The sequence below is a fragment of the Salvelinus sp. IW2-2015 genome, unplaced genomic scaffold (assembly GCF_002910315.2).
Source record: "Salvelinus sp. IW2-2015 unplaced genomic scaffold, ASM291031v2 Un_scaffold1727, whole genome shotgun sequence".
NCBI classification, from domain to species: domain Eukaryota; kingdom Metazoa; phylum Chordata; class Actinopteri; order Salmoniformes; family Salmonidae; genus Salvelinus; species Salvelinus sp. IW2-2015.
Genome location: NW_019943114.1, coordinates 127,055 through 147,114, shown reverse-complemented (window position 1 = coordinate 147,114; position 20,060 = coordinate 127,055). Strand labels below are relative to the sequence as shown.

Sequence of the window (20,060 nt, the reverse complement as noted above, 5' to 3'; positions counted from 1 at the left end):
GAGAGATACATGTATGGCTAAGCAGGGGACCGTCTGGCACTGCAGGATTTGAGTCCCCGGCGGCGTAGTGTGTTACTGATGGTAGGCTTTGTTACTTTGTCCGAGCCTCTGCAGGTCATTCAATAGGTCCCGTGTGGTTCTGGGATTTGTGCTCACCGTTCTTGTGATCATTTTGACCCACGGGGTGAGATTTGCGTGGAGCCCCAGATCGAGGGAGAATATATCAGTGGTCCTTGTATGTCTTCCATTTCCTAATACTTGCTCCACAGTTGATTTTTCAAACAGCCTGCTTACCTATTGCAGATTTCAGTCTTCCCAGCTGGTCAGGTCTACAATTTTGTGTGCTGGTGTCCTTTGCAGCTCTTGGTCTTGGCCATAGTGGAGTTTGGAGTGTGACTGTTTTGAGGTTGTGGACAGGTGTCTTTTATACTGATAACAAGTTCAAACAGGTGCCATTAATACAGGTAACGAGTGGCAGGACTAGAGGAGCCTCTTAAGAAGAAGTTACAGGTCTGTGAGAGGCCAGAAATCTTGGCTTGTTTGTAGGTGCCAAATACTTATTTTCCACATAATTTGCAAATAAATTCATTAAAAATCCTACAATGTGATTTTTCTGGAATTTTTTTTTCTCATTTTGTCTGTCATAGTTGAAGTGTACTATGATGAAAATTACAGGCCTCTCTCAATCTTTTTAAGTGGAGGAACTTGCACAATTGGTGGCTGACTAAATAATTTTTTGCCCCACTGTATACTATCCCAGATGCTCTGAAGAACTGAAAATACACAAACACTCACTGTGGAACACATGATCAGAGAATAGTGCATTGTGAAACTGATGGCACGTGACAAATGTTTGGCCATGGCTGCATTAAAACACTTAAAGATACACCTCTCCTACCCAGTGCTTCAAATTAATGGACACTTTTCTGATGATGAATCATGACGTCTAATGAGTTGACACTTGCAGGGCAAGGGGTGAGGGAGGAATGAATACATTTTAAATGGACACGCCCTTGCCCGGAACTCGCGATCCCAGTCCACGGTTTGTGTTGTCAGTTATCATGGAACCACCGGTGCTTGTTGTGTTGTCAGTTATCATCGGAACCACCGGTCGTTGTTGTGGTTGTCAGTCATCATGGAACCACCGTAGCTGTTTGCTGTTCAGTCATCATGAAACCACCAGTAGCTGTTGTGTTGTCAGTTATCATGGAACCAACCGGTAGTGTTGCGTTGTCATCATCATGAACACCGGTAAGCTGTTGTTTTGTCAATCATCATGGAACCACGGTAGCTTTGTGTTGTCAGTCATCATGAACCACCGTAGCTGTTGTGTTGTCAGTCATCATGAACCACCAGTAGCTGTTGTGTTGTCATCATCATGAAACCACGTAGCTGTTGTGTTGTCAGTCATACATGGAACCACCAGTAGCTGTTGTGTTGTCAGTCATCATGGAACCACCGGTAGCTTTGTGTTGTCAGTCATCATGGAACCACCAGTAGCTGTTGTGTGTGCTTTATATGCGCTACAGTCAATTATGATTGCATTTTCATATCTTGGCTAGAAGACAAACACCTCCGCAGACACTGAATACTAGCATCTGACGATATCAAGGTAAATCGAAATTATTATTTGCGATGTCAGGAAAGTTGTATGTGCTAGCTAACGTTTCCAAAGCTAACCAAAACAAAAACATCATTACTTTTACCATACGTGTTTTTGCCGTCATGTGCATTAGTAGCAAACATGTTAACTTATTTCATTATTTTTACTTACACTTGTATGTTGACTTCTCCATATTAATGTTGGTTGTAATTTTGGCTGACTTTTCTTAGCGGATGTACAATAATCGCAATTAAAATAATGGGGCGTTTCAGGCCCCGGAGTGAACAGAATTGTACACTCGCACACTCAATCGCAAACGAGGGCTTGAGGGCTTACGTTGCCAACTTTGCTTGCTTGGCTAATTGTTTGGACCGATGGAAAGTGGCCGTGGGGATTCCCCAAGGGCATAAGGTGAGGGTAAGTGGAGGAGGGTGTGTCTTTACGTGTTTGGAACGCAGACCCTGTGTTTTGGGTTATCATGTCACATGACCTAGATTTTAACCTTTATTTGAAGCCTTTCCCAGGAATTTGAATTACATCAAAAATTAAAGAAATTGTCTGAGGATGGTGCTGGACCATCTGACATAAAAAGAAAAGGGGACAGTTTGATGAAAAAGCTTTAACTAAAGATGATTGTCCAAACACAGGGCCTAACCATGAACACCTTCCATGCTGACATTGCCACAATGGAAGTCACGCCCTGACCTGAGAGATCCTTTTTAATGTCTCTATTTGGTTTGGTCAGGGTGTTGATTGGGGTGGGTATTCTATGTTCTTTCGTTCTATTTTTGTATTTCTATGTTTGGCCGGGTAGGGTTCTCAATCAGGGACAGCTGTCTATCGTTGTCTCTGATTGAGAACCATACTTAGGTAGCCCTTTTTCCCACCTGTCTTTGTGGGAAGTTGACTTTGTTCATGACACTTAGCCTTTAGCTTCATGGTTTGTTTTGTAGTGTTTATTGTTTTATCGGCGTATTCACTTAAATAAAAGAAAATGTACGCTCACCACGCTGCACCTTGGTCCAGTTCTTTCAACGGCCGTGACATGGAGACTGAACATTCTGTTTAATTCAAATACACAAACATCCAATTATAAATTAAACTCTTTATTTTCTTATAGCAAAACTGAATCCCTTTTAAGTAAAATTTTTAATGACGTTCTTTATTAAGTTATTATTATTCCTATTGAAGTTGTAATTTGACAAAAACACTAACAACCACTCACTGAGTTACTGTGTGTCATGTCTTTAACTTTAATTCAGCGGATGTGCTGGACTCTTCCATCCCTGCTCCTCCCCAACAGGCAGCGTATCCATGGAGTTGAACGTTGAGTTTGGGAGCAGAAATTTGAGAGGGTGTGGTTCTCCAAGCTCAGACAGACACGATAGAGCACTGCCATCCCATCCTCCACCAACCAACATTCACAAACAAAAAAACACACACGCACAAAAACACATACAAGTAACAAAACTCAGGTGTGCACACGCACACATCCCTGACATAGTGACTGGCTGATTCAGTACCGGGCCAATCTCTTCTGACACACTGACTGGTTCTAAGCTACAACAACAAAGACGCCTCCCCCCTGCTTCCCTCCACAGCCCCCCTTGTATCCATGCAGTTTTTAGCTAGAGAAGCCCCTGCCTRCTCCCTCCCTCCCTCTCTAGCAAGGGCAGGAGGAAGGGAGGAAGAGGAGGGGGAGAAAGAGGAGTGGATATGTAGAGGGCACATAGAGGAAACAGGATGACATGACTGCTGAGTGGGGTTTAGGGAACCAAGAAGTACAATTTTGTGTTTATTTTGTGTGTGTTTAGTTGTATTCCTTATTTTGAACATTTGAATTGAGGAAAGTCAAAAGATAACCTCCTCCCCCACCCACCACACAGCCTAGAATGAATTAACTCCAATGTTATGCCAGACAGAGCATCCCAACACAGATCAGCTCAGCATTGTCTTAAAAATAAAACAGTCAGCAAAGGGTGAATATACAAATTGTGATTTCTAAAATGTTTCAGTGTGTACAACACTTCTCAGCCAAACCRCTCCCCCCGTAGTAATACTAGAGCTGTGTAGCCTCTGCCAAGTCCCCAACGACRGGATGTTCCGGTTTTCAGGGGAAATGGAAAGAGAGCCTGTGACATGACTTCTGCTTTTGGATGCTAACAAGGCGACACTCCATGTCAACTCCTCCTCCACAGTTACTGGATTGGTTGAACAGTGCAGAAGAGAACCTCCCGACAGTTTTTTTTCCTTCTCGTCAAGACCGGTATGTAGGGCAGTGTTGACCAAACCCGGTCCTGGGTACGCCAAGGGGTAAATGTTTTGGTTTTTGTCCTAGCTGTTATGTGCCATACATAAGCATCTACCTCTGGTACCAAACGTTACATGTTCAAATCCAGCAATAGAAAGTTATTTTTGTTTTAAGCCTATCCCAAACCTTAACCCTTACCTTAACCATTCTCAGTTAATGCCTCACCTTAAGATTTTGGAGTTAATTCGTAATTAATGCCTAAGCATCTGCCTTTGGTGCCAAAACCATTCAGAGATAATGCCTAACCTTAAGATTTCGTAGTTAATGCCTAACCTTAACCCTAACCTTAAAAATGTGGAGTTAATGCCCTCAACCTTAACCTAACCTTAAAAATGGGAGTTAATCCTAACCTTACACCCGAAACACTTTGAAACTTGACGTTTGGAACAACTTCAAAATTTGACATTTGAAACCATGGGCTGGTTTGGAAACCTCCACGCCTCTCTCTGTCCTTCTCTGTCTCTCTCTCTGTCTGTCTCTCTCTCTCTGCCTCTATCTCTCTGTTTCTCTCTCTGGCTCTCTGGTCTCCTCTGCTGTCTCTCTAACTCTCTGTCTGTCTCTCTCCTCGTCTCTGCTGTGTTCATTCACTGTGCTCCATTAGAAGTCACGCGAGGCAAGCCATGCTGTAATCTACTACTGACCGCACACACACACACACACACACCACTCACACACACACCACACACACACACACACACACACACACACACACACACACACACCACACACCACACACACACACACACCACACACACACAACACACAACACACACACACACACACACCACACACCCGCACACTTACTTGCACTTGCACTCACCCAAATCCTCCAGGGCTGAATGCTGACTATTCTCAAAACAACCTTGATCTGCATTAAACATGCACACTGCCAATAGGGGGCATAGAGTTAACCATCACTACACTAGTCCTGCCTATGAACTGCAATACCAAGAGAGGGAATAGAGTTAACCTCCACACTACTGAACCTACTGTTTAAGGAATATATAGATAAACATTTTAAAYGATTCAAATATTTAGATAGCAGACATTTCAAATTTTGTCCTTGCTTGGTGGCCATTATGATGTCATCAGCAGGGGGCAGACTAKAATACATGATGTGGACCATATTTTCAAGGACACAGAAGTCTCTCATAACACAATGTGGGGATATTTGGGGAAGAGTCATGCTACGATGCTCATGGTGACACCATCTTACATGGCTTCTCAATTATTGAAGCAGAGTGACTGAATGAGAGACAAAGAGAAAAAGCTGGGATGAGAGAGAGAGAGAGAGAGAGAGAGAGAGAGAGAGAGAGAGAGAGAGAGAGAGCGAGCGAGAGAAATGGTGAAAGGGTGAAAGCAGGATGGTGAAAGAGGTAAAAACTGCTGTGCTTCCGCCGAGTATGTAAATGAGGGTTATTTTGCATGTACCTTGACAACACACATGCACACGCATGCACACACACCCTGAGGACTGGTACACTCTGCCCATCTGTGTGTGTATTAGGGGCCGTGGCTCAGTGCTGTAGCATGCAGCTCAGTTTGGTGTGAAGTGAACACACACACACACACACACACAGGGTTTGGAGAAGTGTATACAGCAGCGTGACCCAGAGTCCCCTGGTACCGGAACCTTCTAGAATGATTTAGACCCACTGTCAGACACACAGAACTACAACTGGGTTAGAATAATGAAACGCCACCTGATCTGCTGGGCTGGGGAATCACATAGTTTGATGCCATTCCATTGTGTGTGTGTGCCATTCAGAGGGTGAACAGGCAAGACAAAATATTTAAGTGCCTTTGAACGGGGTATGGTGCCAGGCGTAGGTGCCAGGCGCACTGGTTTGTTCCAAGAACTGCAACGCTGCTGGGGTTTTCACGCTCAACAGCTTCCCGTGTGTATCAAGAATGGTCCACCACCCAAAGGACATCTAGCCAACTTGAGACAATTGTGGGAAGCATTGTGGTCAACATGGGCCAACATCCCTGTGCAACTCAATATTAGGTAAATACACCTAATGTTTGGTATACTCAGTTTATGTGCCCTTCAAATGAAAACATTGTAGAATAAAACACAACACTGACAGTAATGTTATCTGATGAATAAGGATGAAGCTTTTTCTCAAACCAGACCAGAGGATAGAGGTTGCATTCATACACAGCCCCTCCATTCAAACAGCMACCACAAAATAGTGCCATGCACTGCGGGTGCTACTGAGTACTATGAAAACACCATTGAGAGTCTGTGTGTGTGTTTTGTGGGGAGTCGAGTGTGTATGGGGAGAGGGTGATATTGTGTGCGTGAGTGAGTGTGTGGGGAGATGGGTTGAGGGGTCTGTGTGCGGTACAGTCACATTGTGCCATGATGCTGTTATATAATGGGCTGGCTAGTGGGATGTCAGACATCTCAGACAGAGTTCAGTGTGTCAAATCGGAGGGCCTGTTGTCCGGACCTCTGGCAGTCTCTATGGGGGTGCCACAGGGTTCAATTCTCGGGCCGGACTATTTTCTCTGTATACATCAATGATGTCCTCTTTCTGCTGGTGATTCTTGATCCACCTTACCCAACACACCACATTCTGTATATTCTGGCCCTTCTTTGGACACTGTGTTAACTAACCTCCAGACGAACTTCAATGCCATACAACTCTCCTTCCGTGGCCTCCAACTGCTCTTAAATGCAAGTAAAACTAAATGCATGCTCTTCAACCGATCGCTGCCCGCACCTGCCCCCCGTCCAGCATCACTACTTGACGGTTCTGACTTAGAATATGTGGACAACTACAAATACCTAGGTGTCTGGTTAGACTGTAAACTCTCCTTCCAGACTCACATTAAGCATCTCCAATCCAAAATTAAATCTAGAATTGATTCTATTTCGCAACAAAGCATCCTTACTCATGCTGCCAAACATACCTCGAAATCTGACTATCCTGCTGATCCTTGACTTCGGCGATGTCATTTACAAAATAGCCTCCAACACTCTACTCAGAAAATTGGATGCAGTCTATCACAGTGCCATCGTTGTCACAAAGCCCAATAACCACCCACCACTGCGACCAGTATGCTCTCGTTGGCTGACCCTCGCTTCATATTCGTTGCCAAACCCACTGGCTCCAGGTCATTTATAAGTCTTTGCTAGGTAAAGCCCTGCCTTATCTCAGCTCACGGTCACCATAGCAGCACCTACCCGTAGCATGCGCTCCAGCAGGTATATTTCACTGGTCACCCAAAGCCAATCCCTCCTTTGGCCGTCTTTCCTTCCAGTTCTCTGCTGCCAATGACTGGAACGAATTGCAAAAATCACTGAAGTGGAGACCCATATCCCCTCACTAACTTTAAGCACCAGCTGTCAGAGCAGCTCACAGATCACTGCACCTGTACATAGTCCATCTGTAAATAGCCCATCCAACTACCTCATCCCCATACTGTTTATTGTTTTGCTCCTTGCACCCCAGTATCTCTACTTGCACATTCATCTTCTGCACATCTATCACTCCAGTGTTTAATTGCTAAATTGTAATTATTCGCCACTATGCCTATTTATTGCCTTACCTCCCTCATATCTTACATAATTTGCACACACTGTATGTAGACTTTTTTCTCTATTGTTATTGACTGTATGTTTGTTTATTCCATGTGTAACTCTGTGTTGTTGTGTTTGTCACCACTGTTGCTTTATCTTGGCCAGGTCACAGTTGTAAATGAGAACTTTGTTCTCAACTAGCCTACTGTTTAAATAAAGGGAAAAAGAAAAAAAAGTGTCATTTTTCCCCAAACTAATTTTCCCCAGGCATTCAGTCAGTCCATCCTGCATGCGAGGAGGGTGAATTGGAAAGATGTTTGTGCTTTGTGTGTGAGAGAGCCCTGTGAAAGTGAGAGAAATATGGAGATATAAAAAGAGGTGGAATGAGAATGAAAGAGATAAATAATGAAAAACAGAATTCCACAGAAAAAGAGTGGTGCTTGTACTATTTGGCTGTACAGCACAGTACAGTTACAGTAGTAGGCCTAGATCATTATAAAACAGCAGTGCAAGGGTTCCAAAACACTACCGCAGTAGTAGTACTAGGGARGGGGAGAGGTGGAGAGGGAAGGGAGGGAGTAGACTAGAGGGTGGAGAGGGGCGGGAGAGCGCTGCATGTAATCCGACAGACGGGGGTAGCCCCCGGCTCACACTGCAGCTCTCGTGCTCAAACTACTACTACTGGACTCAGATGACCTACATCACGCGCCTGGAGGAAAATAGGAAAAGGGGGCGCGGAAAGGAAATAACCAAATAAACAAGGCGACATCTTCAACATTATCCAGTGTTTTCAACCAATTCTATGAATGCATGTCAGTTTGTTTACGCATCACGTAGTGATTGAAAAAACGCATTAATGCAGTTGTATCTATGTCTCAGTGTATATATTGTATTCGAAATGCAAGTTCAATTGACAAGGCCGACCTAGGCTGTAGCCTATAACGTCACTCTACTCCCGACTGGTGGCCGACAATCCAAATTGCAATAAAGTAGCGTTGCCTACTARTGGGCTGCGTTCAGTACGAAAAAKAGTAGAGTAACGTTCAATTAAACGGAAARGGGGGTACTGAACGACCAATTAAAATACGGGGAGYGGTTGTGGATGAAAATGCTTGGCTTCTCTTTAAATACGCCACTCATTGCTTTAAGCCAAACCCACAAAAKCGGAGCAAACGTACCTCAAAGTCTGTTCAATAAAAACGGCCAAAGACTCCAGCCACAAGACTGCTAAATAGTTAATCAAATAGCTACCCAGACTATCTGCATTGCCCCTTTTTGCACTAACTTATTTTGACTTATCACATAGCCAACGCTGCTGCTACTGTTTACTATCTGTCACTTTATTCCTATTATACATTATGTACATATCTACCTCAATGACCGTATACCCCTGAATATCGACTCGGTACTAATATAGCATAGCCAAGTTATCGTCACCCATTGAGTATCTATTATGAATTGTATTATTACGTGTTTAAATGTTCTATTATTTCTCTCTGCATTGTTGGGAAGGGCCCGTAAGAAAGAATGTCACTGTTAGTCCACACCTGTTGTTTACGAAGAATGTGACACATTTGATTTGAACGTTTTGGGGGAACGTGCGGTTCAGTACAAATCTATACGAAACGTAGCAAAGGTTCAATCGAACTGAACACACTCTTGTACTCAAGTGACAGACTGTTACAACAAGACAATCATCTGTGTCAAATGCACGGTGAGTGGTAAAATTGTAGACTACCTCTGGAAAATCTGTATTTTGATGAAAGTACTCTGCCTGCAGCATAGGCTCTTTTTGTTATCTTAGGCCCCCCATCTAAAAAAACTATTGCAGCCCTCATCCTCCACATACAACACCAGTTCTGCCAGTAACATTCTGTTAAAGGTCCCCAAAGCACACGCATCCCTGGGRCGCTCCTCTTCAATTCGCAGCAGCTAGCGACTGGAACAAGCTGCACAAAAACACTCAAACTGGGCCGTTATATCGCAATCTCTTCATTCAAAGACTACATTTTGGACACGCTTCTGACAGTTGTGGCTGCTTCGCGTGATGTATTGTTGTCTCTACCTTCTTGCCCTTTGTGCTGTCGTCTGTGTCCAATAATGTTTGTACCGTGTTTTGTGCTGCTACCATGTTGTGTTTTCATGTGTTGCTGCCATGCCATGTTGTTGTTTTAGGTCTCTCTTTGTTTAGAGGTTGTGGTGTCTCTCTTGTGATGTGTTTTGTCCTATATTTTATTGTACATTTTTAATCCCAGCCCCCGTCCCCGCAGGAGGCATTTTGGTAGGCCGTCATTGTCAATTAGAATGTGTTCTTAACTGACTTGCCTAGTTAAATAAATAAAAACTATTATTCACGTGTTGATTTTATGATTGATTTACGATAGGTGGCAACAACGAACAAGTACTAACAGTCGAAGAAGATACTTCACGTGTTTCCGCTTCCGGGTTCTGAATTCAGAACGTCGTGTGAACGCCGCGCTAACAGAAAGTTTGTTCACAGCYGCTTGGATTTATTATGTATTTCAATCTTTTAATATTAACGTTTTAGAATATAATTGATATAAGAGGATATATTTACCTGTTAAGGACGAAATCGTCTGGTTGGTAAGTTGATCTCACCGCACGGGGGAATCAGACTTGTCGCTTGCTAGCTAGCTACAAGGTTCAATGCTAGCTAGTAGTTGAGACATAGCTAGCAAGTTAGSTAGTAGTTGAGTCCTAACTAGTTAGCCAACACTGGCAAAAATCTGTGTTGACAGGTGAAATGTGAACAGACAAGGGAAACAAAAACAGCAAGTGTTTGTTAACTTGGAAAGCAAACTAACCATAACTTTTAGTAGCTAACTTAACGTTAGCTGGGCAGATAAACGTGACGTTGGTCTGTTTGTCAACTTTGCTGATCGTCTATCCATGCCACTAAGGTTAACGTTAGCTACTTGGCTAGCTAAGAAGTTTGTCTGTTTCTGTGTGTTTGTTTGTTTACCGACAACCATTGTGTTGTAGACGATGTCTCTTCCTAAACGGGAGGTGGAGGAGCTGCGGCCCTGGGTGGAACGGACCGTGAAGAAGGTGCTGGGTTTCTCTGAGCCTACWGTCGTCACTGCGGCCCTGCACTGTGTAGGCAAGGGCCTGGACAAGAGGAAGACCACAGGTGTGTGTGAGAGGGGGATTATGAGGGCAGTTGGTGTGTGACATGTTACACTGAAATGATGGCAGAAAAGCTGTGTTGTATGCTGTCTGTTTTGTTAGCCTATTTTTCCAGAACGTCTGTTTTTTGGTGGGTCTGACTCAAAGAGATAACTGTTCAGCAGTCTTTAAATGTTGTATTTGACCCTTGACTCCTAACCTTTGACCCATCAGACCAGCTGCGTCCATTCCTGGATGAGTCTGCCGGTGGGTTCGTGGAGAGACTATTTGAGGCCCTGGAGGAGAGCCGCAATTCCCGTGGGAACAAGGGTGCTGGGGAGAGGAACCGCAAGAGAGACCTGAAGGTAGACCTCACCACACACTGCTGCTGTTGTTGTACCACACGTTCCATGTTAGTTACTGGTTACAACCTACAGGTTATCTACATGTCTAGACCATAGAGATGGAACACATTAACCTGTAGCCTGTAGCTACCTACATGTTTAGACCATGGAGATGGAACAGATATCGGAAGGGATTGAATGGGTGTAAACAATGGGCTAGGTGAGGTTCTACTATTATCAGAGATTTCAACTCAGTAACTCGTTTATCTACAGGAAGTCATTGTCTCAAGGCTTGATCTTTATTATGTTAGTGTCATACATATCTCCCCTGGGAGCAGGAAACAGTGAGTGGATATTCCCCAGGAGGTTGTTTAAATTATTGCAGTGGTTAGATTGCTTGGCTGTGCCTCTGGCTAAGCCTCAGGCCATTGCCACCTACTGATGTTCCCCTAGGATGTCTTTGGTGATGAGGTGGAAGTGGGTGCGAGGCGGGACGTCCCTGAGGCAGGAGATGGTGTGCCGGTGAAGAGGAAACGTGTCCCCCGCTTCGAGGAGGTGGAGGAACCAGAGGTCCTACCTGCACCCCCTACTGAGAGCCCTGGCATGCTCACTTAAGATACAGGTAGCCACACAACGACACAAGACTCACATAACACACTGTCCCCTATGAAACACACATGTACCAAGATCCTGCTTCACATACAGACGTGTCACATCCTTGTGAAATGAATCAATGTGTTCATTCTCTCTCTCTCTGTCCTCAGATCAAACAGATGATGGAGGCTGCCACCAGACAGATGAGAGGAGAGGAAGAAACAGCTGAGCTTCGTCCAGTGTCTTCCCAGCAGGTGAGACTAATCTTCCTCCACTCTCTCCCTTCTTGAAGGATTGGCTTTTCTCCTCCTTATAAATGAAAAGTGTAGATGTCTGACAGATATTGTGGACTTGTGTTGTTACTGTCTTATCACAATCTCCTGTCCCCCTCCAGAGGCTGCCCCTGCCCACTCCCCAGCCAGGACCCTCCTTTTGCCTCCTCGTCTTCTCCCTGCTCCCTCTGCCCCCCTCGGGCTCGGCCCAGTCCATCGCTCCCCCAGGCAGCTACTTTCATGAACGATGCCATCGAGAAGGCTAGGAAGGCTGCAGAGCTGCAGGCCCGCATCCAGTCGCAGTTAGCCATGAAGCCTGGGTATACGGAGCCATTGGAACACTGGAGGACCTCATAACCTGGTGGCGCTGGCCAACCTACACGCCATGGGGATAGCACACACCGGAGTATAGCATACACACACAGACCCGAGCTTTAGACACTTCCACAAATACATGTCATACTACAGGGAGGTTTAACACGCATGTCATCTGAGTTTGTGTGGTGTTGGTGTAGGAAGGTGGCGGGAGGCCCGTGAGTCAAACAAGCCGGCCCTCTGATTCTGGATGATATGGGTCGGACCGTGGATGCCAGCGGCGAACGAGGTGGAGCTAACACACGCATGCCCACGCTCAAAGGTACAACACTCTCCTCTACTCTCACAATCAGCTGCTCTATCTCCCATCTTCAGTCACCTGTCTGACTGTTCATTCATCTCCTCCCATCCCAGCTAATATCTGACTGTGTCATTCATCTCCTCTCCATCCACAGCTATATTGACTGTGTTCATTCATCCTCTCCCATCCACAGCTAATATCTGACTGTGTTCATTCATTCCTCTCATCCACAGCTAATATCTGACTGTGTTCATCACTCTCTCTCGCATCCACAGCTAATATCTGACTGTGTTCATTCATCTCCTCTCCATCCACAGCTAATATCTGACTGTGTTCATTCATCTCCTCTCCATCCACAGCTAATATCTGACTGTGTTCATCTCTCCTCTCATCCACAGCTAATATATGACTGTGTTCATTCCATTCCCTTCCATCCACAGCTAATATCTGACTGTGTTCATTCATCTCCTCTCCATCCACAGCTAATATTGACGTGTATTCATCTCCTCTCCATCCACAGCTAATATCTGACTGTGTTCATTCATCTCCTCTCCATCCACAGCTAATACTGACTGTGTTCATCATCTCCTCTCCACAGCTAATATCCGTGCGGTGAAAAGGGAGCAGTTCCGTCAGCAGTTGAAGGAGAAGCTGGCGAGGAACTGGAGTCCACTATCTACTTTGACGGGCGGTTAACATAGCACCCGCCCAGCGAGCCAAGAAGGGCTTCAAGTTCCACGAGCAGGGACGCTTTGAGAAGATCGCCCAGAGGATCAGAACTAAGGTACCAAATCTGACCKCTGACCTGTCACCTTCCACCTCTCACCATAGCCTTTTATTATTTTGAAAGRGTTTCACAACAATTGATCAATACACAGAGAGGGGAAAACTATTTGTAGAGTGTAACATTAACTGCAAAATGGAAATGAAACAACCAAAACCACCTCCGTCCCCTGTCCAGGCCCAGTTGGAGAAGCTGCAGACAGAGATCGCCCAGGCAGCCAAGAAGACGGGGATCCAGGCCTCCACCAAGCTGGCCCTCTTTGCCCCCAAGAAGWTGCTGGGGGARGGGCAGGTGCCCATCATTGAGTGGTGGGACTCGTACATCCTCCCCTCCAACATTGACCTGTGAGTCTTTACACATTTAATCCCCACTTTAGTCATCCTAACATCTATATCCAAGTTGTATACCTTTTGAAGAATTGTCATGAAAGTCCTCTCTCCACCATTTTCCAGATTTCTTGTTGTGCTGATCACATCTCTTCTCTCTCAGATCCACAGATACCAATTTTGTGGCGATGGAGTTGTTTGGAGTCACAAACCTGGTGGAGCACCCTGCTCAGATCAGCCCCCCAGGTAACCACACACATCCCTTCTTTGATGTTACTTTTATGTCAAGGTCCCAATAYGGGCTCCTGGATATTAGTCAGGGGGTTAGATTCATCTCACCCGGTCGCCCGTGTAGGCGTGTTTTGCATGGGCTGAAAGTTGACTGCGTTCGATGTGGAACGGGGCTGCCGCCCAGGTGTGACCCAGGGGACCTGTTCAATGCCCACGGCGAAGTCGGCTCAAAACAAAAGTGACCTAATTAAGCGTGTGGAGTAATGACTAGYATTCTGTTTTCACATGACAAAGGGTTTGGTTTTGATAGAAACCCTTTATCTGCCTTCCAGATGAAAACTAGTTTGAAAATTCAACCATATTTGATGTAAAAGAGATGTATGTTTCTGAACGATGCGCCATGCCGCCTTGTTGACAACCTGACCGAGAGGCGTAGACTACTGTTCAGTTTGAGAAGGKCMCTCTAAGTGTTGGTCTCCCTCTCTCCAGTGGACACAGACAAGCCAGGAGTGACTCTGGGAGTGTACCTGACTAAGAAGGAACAGAAGAAGCTGAGGAGACAGACTCGCAGGGAGGGACAGAAAGAGCTACAGGAGAAGGTCCGACTGGGGCTCATGCCCCCCCCAGAACCTAAAGGTAGGATCGAGACCAGGGCTGTTGAAGTAATGCTGCTTTTCTCTTCGACGTTTTACTGAGTGGTAGTCCTGTTTGAGGCCTGTGTTCCTCCCCGTTTTAGTGCATCTCTAACCTTGAGTGTGTTTGTCCCGTCAGTGCGCATCTCTAACCTGATGAGAGTGCTYGGTACGGAGGCAGTACAGGATCCCACTAAGGTAGAGGCCCACGTCAGAGCACAGATGGCCAAGAGACAGAAGTAAGTCAAACCACTACACATTTCTCTCTGTATTGTCCCCTCTTTCTCTTACCCCTCCCTCATCTATTAACCCATTTCTCCTCGCTCTCTCTCCCCCCTCTCTCTTTTCTGCCTCCCATCTATCACTGCTCCTATTTCACCCACTTCCTGGCTCACCATTTTCCCCCCTTCCCCATATGACATCTCTCACTACATAACCAGCTGTCTGTGTGTTTGTCCTCAGGGCCCATGAGGAGGCCAATGCAGCCCGGAAGCTCACAACCGAGCAGAGAAAAGAGAAGAAGGTGAAGAAGCTGAAAGAGGACCTGAGTCTTGGAGTTCACATCGCAGTCTATAGGTGAGTTAGGGTTATTCTCTGGATAGCATAAGGTTTTGTGTGCATGTTATAGTGTTTAGGTAAGTCTCTGTGCACATGTAACTATTTACGGCTTAGTGTGTCCGTGTGCCTTTCCTACTCATTCGTACTTGCTCGCTCACCCCCTCGCTTTCCCTCAGGATCCGTAACCTCCACAACCCGGCTAAGAAGTTTAAGGTGGAAGCTAACGCCAACCAGCTGTACCTGACGGGCACCGTGGTGCTACACCGAGACGTCAACATGGTGGTGGTGGAGGGAGGTGAGAGAGGGGTGGATGGAGGGAGGGAGGGAAGGGTGTGAGGGGAGAGGGACCATATTAGTCTCTTTAAATGGGGTCTACTTTCACTGAGTCTGAACCATTCAAGTTGCATTTAATTACCATGAATTACTCATGAAAATCTCATAACATTTCTTATGACTTGTTGCTGTAAATGGGTTCTTCTTTACCCCAGAGTTAACTACATGACTGCGCATGCATGTGCTGTTCTCTCAGGTCCCAAAGCCCAGAAGAAGTTCAAGAGGCTCATGTTGAGCAGAATCAAATGGGAAGAACACAACTCCAAGAGAGATGGTGAGAATTTAATTTATATATACAGTACCAGTCAAAAGTTGGACACCTACTCATTCAAGGGTTTTTCTTTTATTTGTACTATTTTCTACATTGCAATATAATAGTGAAGACATCACAACTATGAAATAACACATATGGAATAATGTAGTAACTAAAAAAAGTGTTAAAAAAATCAAAATATATTTTAGGTCTTAGATTCTTCAAAGTAGCCACCCTTTGCCTTGATGACAGCTTTGCACACTCTTGGCATTCTCTCAACCAGCTTCATGAGGAATGCTTTTCCAACAGTGTTGAATGAGTTTCCACTGAGCACTTGTTGCCTGCTTTTCCTTCACTCTGTTGTCCAACTCATCCCAAACCATCTCAATTGGGTTGAGGTCGGGTGATTGTGGAGGCCAGGTCATTTGATGCACTCCATCACTCTCCTTGGTCAAGTAGCCCGTACACAGCCTGGAGGTGTGTTTTCGGTCATTGTCCTGTTAAAACAAATGATAGTCCCACTAAGCCCAAACCAGATGGGATGAGGTATGGCTGTAGAATGCTGTGGTAGCCATGCTGTGCCTTGAATTCTAAATAAATCACTGACAGTGTCACCAGCAAAGCACCATCACACCACGACCTCCATGCTTCAAGGTGGGAACCACACATGCGGAGATCATCCGTTCGCCTACTCTGCGTCTCAGACACGGCAGTTGGAACCAAACAAACTCAAATTTGGACTCCAGACCAAAGGACATAATGGTTTAATGTCCATTGCTCATCTTTCATGACCCAAGCAAGTCTCTTCTTATAGGTGTCCTTTAGCAGTGGTTTCTTTGCAGCAATTTGACCACGAAGGCCTGATTCACGCAGTCTCCTCTGAACAGCTGATGTTGAGATGTGTCTGTTACTTGAACTCTGAAGCATTTATTTGGGCTGCAATTTCTGAGGCTGGTAACTAATGAACTTATCCTCTGCAGCAGAGGTAACTCTGGGTCTTCCTTTCCTGTGGCGGTTCTCATGAGAGCCAGTTTCATCATAGCGCTTGTTGGTTTTTGCGACTGCACTTGAAGAAACTTTCAAAGTTCTTAATTTCCGTATTGACTGACCTTCATGTCTTCAAGTAATGATGAACTGTCGTTTCTCTTTGCTTATTTGAGCTGTTCTTTCCATAATATGGACTTGGTCTTTTACCAAATTGGGCTATCTTCTGTATACCCCCACCAACCTTGTCACAACACAACTGATAGGCTCATAAAATACTAAAAACAGCAACAAATCAACTCCAAGTGATTGTAATTTTTGCAAATCTGTTCCAAAGTAGTCTGAACATAAGAGATGTATACAGTGGCAAGAAAGTATTGGAACCCTTTGGAAATACCTGGATTTCTAAATAAATTGGTCATAAAATGTTCTGATCTTCATCAAGGTCATAACAATAGACACACTGTCTGCTTAAACTAATAACACACAAACAATTATACATTTTCATGTCTTTATTGAACACACCGTGTAAACATTCACAGTGCAGGGTGGGGAAAGTATGTGAATCCTTGGATTTAATAACTGGTTGACCCTCATTTGGCAGCAATAACCTCAACCAAACATTTTCTGTAGTTGCGGATCAGACCTGCACAACCGTCAGGAGGAATTTTGGACCATCCCTCTTTACAAAACCTGTTTCAGTTCAGCAATATTCTTGGGATGTCTGGTGTGAACTGCTCTCTTGAGTTCATGCCACAGCATCTCAAATCGGGTTGAGGTCAGGACTCTGACTGGGCCACTCCAAAAGGTGTATTTACTTCTGTGTTTTGGGTCATTGTCCTGTTGCATCACCCAACTTCTGTTGAGCTTCAATTGGCAGACAGATAGCCTAACATTCTCCTGCGAAATGTCTTGATAAACTTGGGACTTCATTTTTCTTTTGCTGATAGCAAGCTGTCCAGGCCCTGAGGCAGCAAAGCAGCCCCAAACCATGATGCTCCCTCCACCATACTTTACAGTTGGGATGAGGTTTTGATGTTTGTGTGCTCTGCCTTTTTTTCTTCACACATTAGTGTTGTGTGTTCCTTCCAAACAACTCAACTGTAGTTTCATCTGTCCACAGAATATTTTGCCAGTAGCGCTGTGGAACATCCAGGTGCACTTTTACAAACTTCAGACGTGCAGCAATGTTTTTTTTGGACAGAGGTGGCTTCTTCTGTGGTGTCCTCCCATTAACACCATTCTTGTTTAGTGTTTTACGTATCGTAGACTCGTCAACATAGATGTTAGCATGTTCCAGAGATTTCTGTAAGTCTTTAGCTGACACTCTAGGATTCTTCTTGAGCATTCTGCGCTGTGCTCTTGCACTCATCTTTGCAGGACGGCCACTCCTAGGGAGAGTAGCAACAGTGCTGAACTTTCCACTTATAGACAATTTGTCTTACCGTGGACTGATGAACATCAAGGCTTTTAGAGATACTTTTGTAATCCTTTCCAGCTTTATGCAAGTCAACAATTCTTCATCTTAGGTTTCTGAGATCTCTTTTGTTCGAGGCATGGTTTACATCAGGCAATGCCTCTTGTGAATAGCAAACTCACATTTTGTGAGTTGTTTTTTTATAGGGCAAGCCAATCTCCAACATCTCCAATCTCGTTTCATTGATTGGACTCCAGGTTAGCTGACTCATGACTCCAATTAGCTTTTGGAGAAGTCATTAGCCTAGGAGTTCATACTTTTTCCAACCTACACTATGAATGTTTAAATTATGTATTCAATATAGACAGACAAGAAAAATACAATTGGTGTTATTAGTTTAAGCACACTGTTTGTCTATTGTTGTGACTAAGATGAAGGTCAGATCAAATTTGATTATCAATTTATGCAGAAATCCATGTAATTCCAAAGGGTTCACATACTTTTTCTTGCCACTGTATGTGGTCGTATACAAATGTAAGCATGGTTTGAAATGATTGTTGTAGTCAAATGTTATATCTGTATGGGCGTCTTGTGGTCAATTTGCAAATTATTTGTAATTATGTTCTGCCCCCCTGACCATCTGCTCAAGAAAAAATGGGCCCATAGCTGAATCTAGTTGATGATCCACGCTGTATGTCTTACTGTTTATATTACATAATACTTCACTGTAGTTGTTGTGGTTCTGAATCCGTTTTCCTTTCTCCTCTGTCTGTCAGATCCAGATGCAGACGATGAGACCAAGAAGAACAACAGATGCAGCCTGGTCTGGGAGGTGAGTGGTTAACCATTACATCTTATTTGACTAACGCTCCAGGAGTGTAATGCATGCTTCGTATAATAATCATGCTCATCTTGGACAACTGGCTTCTTTAAAATGGATTGATTGTAAATGCAGTATAGACTGATATAACCTTGTCTTTCTCTTTCTTCCCCTGCTGTTTTCTCTCCTGCCTCCATCTGTCCCCTCTCCTCCTCCATCCTCCCAGGGCACGGCTAAGGAGCGTAACTACGGGGAGATTAAGTTTAAGCAGTGTCCTACAGAGAACATGGCTAGAGAACACTTTAAGAAGCACGGAACAGAACACTACTGGGACCTGGCTCTGAGCCAGAGCGTGCTGGAGAGCACTGATGACTGAAGGGAAGAGCATCACTAGAGCTGAGGAGGCAGAAGGATCCCTTACCACTGACCCAGGGTCCGATAGTTGTTCATCCTCATAATGGTTAGGAGTTATCTGATCCTGGATCAGTGGTGAAGCGCATTGTTACCTCGTMCACCAGAGACATGCAAAGGTCAGGGGTGATTGTACCCCTCTTACAGATACATTCACAACCCCAACCCAGCCTTGTATGGCTGACTGCCTGCCTGTTATTGTGTGGTGACTTGACTTAAGACAGGGAGGGAGATGGATTGGGAGTGAATGAATGAAAGGAAGTGCTGGTTAGAGAATGGATGAGGGCGTAGATTAGGAGGGATATATGGTGTGTATAGATATTGAGCACTGATATTGTACACTGTTCTGCAATCACATTTTGTGGAAGAGTTGATAACTGTGAGACCATCTTTCTAGTAGTTAGGATGTCATTCAGGCTGTCAGTTGCTGTGTGTCAGTGTTTAATACTATGTCTGACATCTCTCCACTGTGTGAGTGTTCTATAGCTTGCTATTGGCTTCTCAACCTGACTACAGTTCCTGAGTGTAAGCCCAGCTGTGGTCCAAATACAGTTRTGAAATATTGCCGCAATGTACTATTCCCAAGCAAAAGCCCTGTTTCGAATAAACAAAAACCAACCTATCAGCATAGAAGTAACTAAAGACTATGAAACGTATGAGATCGTACATTTGACTATTGTTTTTGTGTAATGTTTTTGGCCATTTTATTTTTAAAGAAAATTGACACAATTGTTTTTTGTGGAATGACCACATTTAGTCAAATATTGACTGAACCAAAATTGTTTTCTTTTCTTTAGCGATGTTTGTTTTGGATAAAGTGTCTTCCCCTTATGTTTGATCCTGTATATGTTGTCAATAAACACATGCAGGACAATACAATACTTTTGAATGAAAAATGAAAGCTTTATACCTTTGT

At 44.5% G+C, this 20,060-nt stretch overlaps 1 protein-coding gene across 1 annotated transcript; it reads left to right on the top strand.

Annotated features, from left to right (window-relative positions):
• The first annotated feature begins 9,863 nt into the window (after positions 1 to 9,863).
• Positions 9,864 to 20,045, top strand: LOC112071810 (U4/U6 small nuclear ribonucleoprotein Prp3-like). Its single transcript, XM_024139239.2, is given in 22 exon segments — positions 9,864 to 10,047; positions 10,447 to 10,594; positions 10,804 to 10,934; positions 11,367 to 11,525; positions 11,527 to 11,535; positions 11,678 to 11,713; positions 11,715 to 11,761; positions 11,926 to 12,097; positions 12,099 to 12,185; positions 12,299 to 12,416; positions 12,994 to 13,044; positions 13,047 to 13,088; positions 13,091 to 13,179; positions 13,357 to 13,523; positions 13,669 to 13,751; positions 14,226 to 14,372; positions 14,508 to 14,607; positions 14,831 to 14,944; positions 15,103 to 15,221; positions 15,456 to 15,533; positions 18,690 to 18,745; positions 18,960 to 20,045. Coding segments are annotated over 21 exon segments (2,100 nt in total). The 5' UTR covers positions 9,864 to 10,047; positions 10,447 to 10,449; the 3' UTR covers positions 19,110 to 20,045.
• The last annotated feature ends 15 nt before the right edge of the window (positions 20,046 to 20,060 follow it).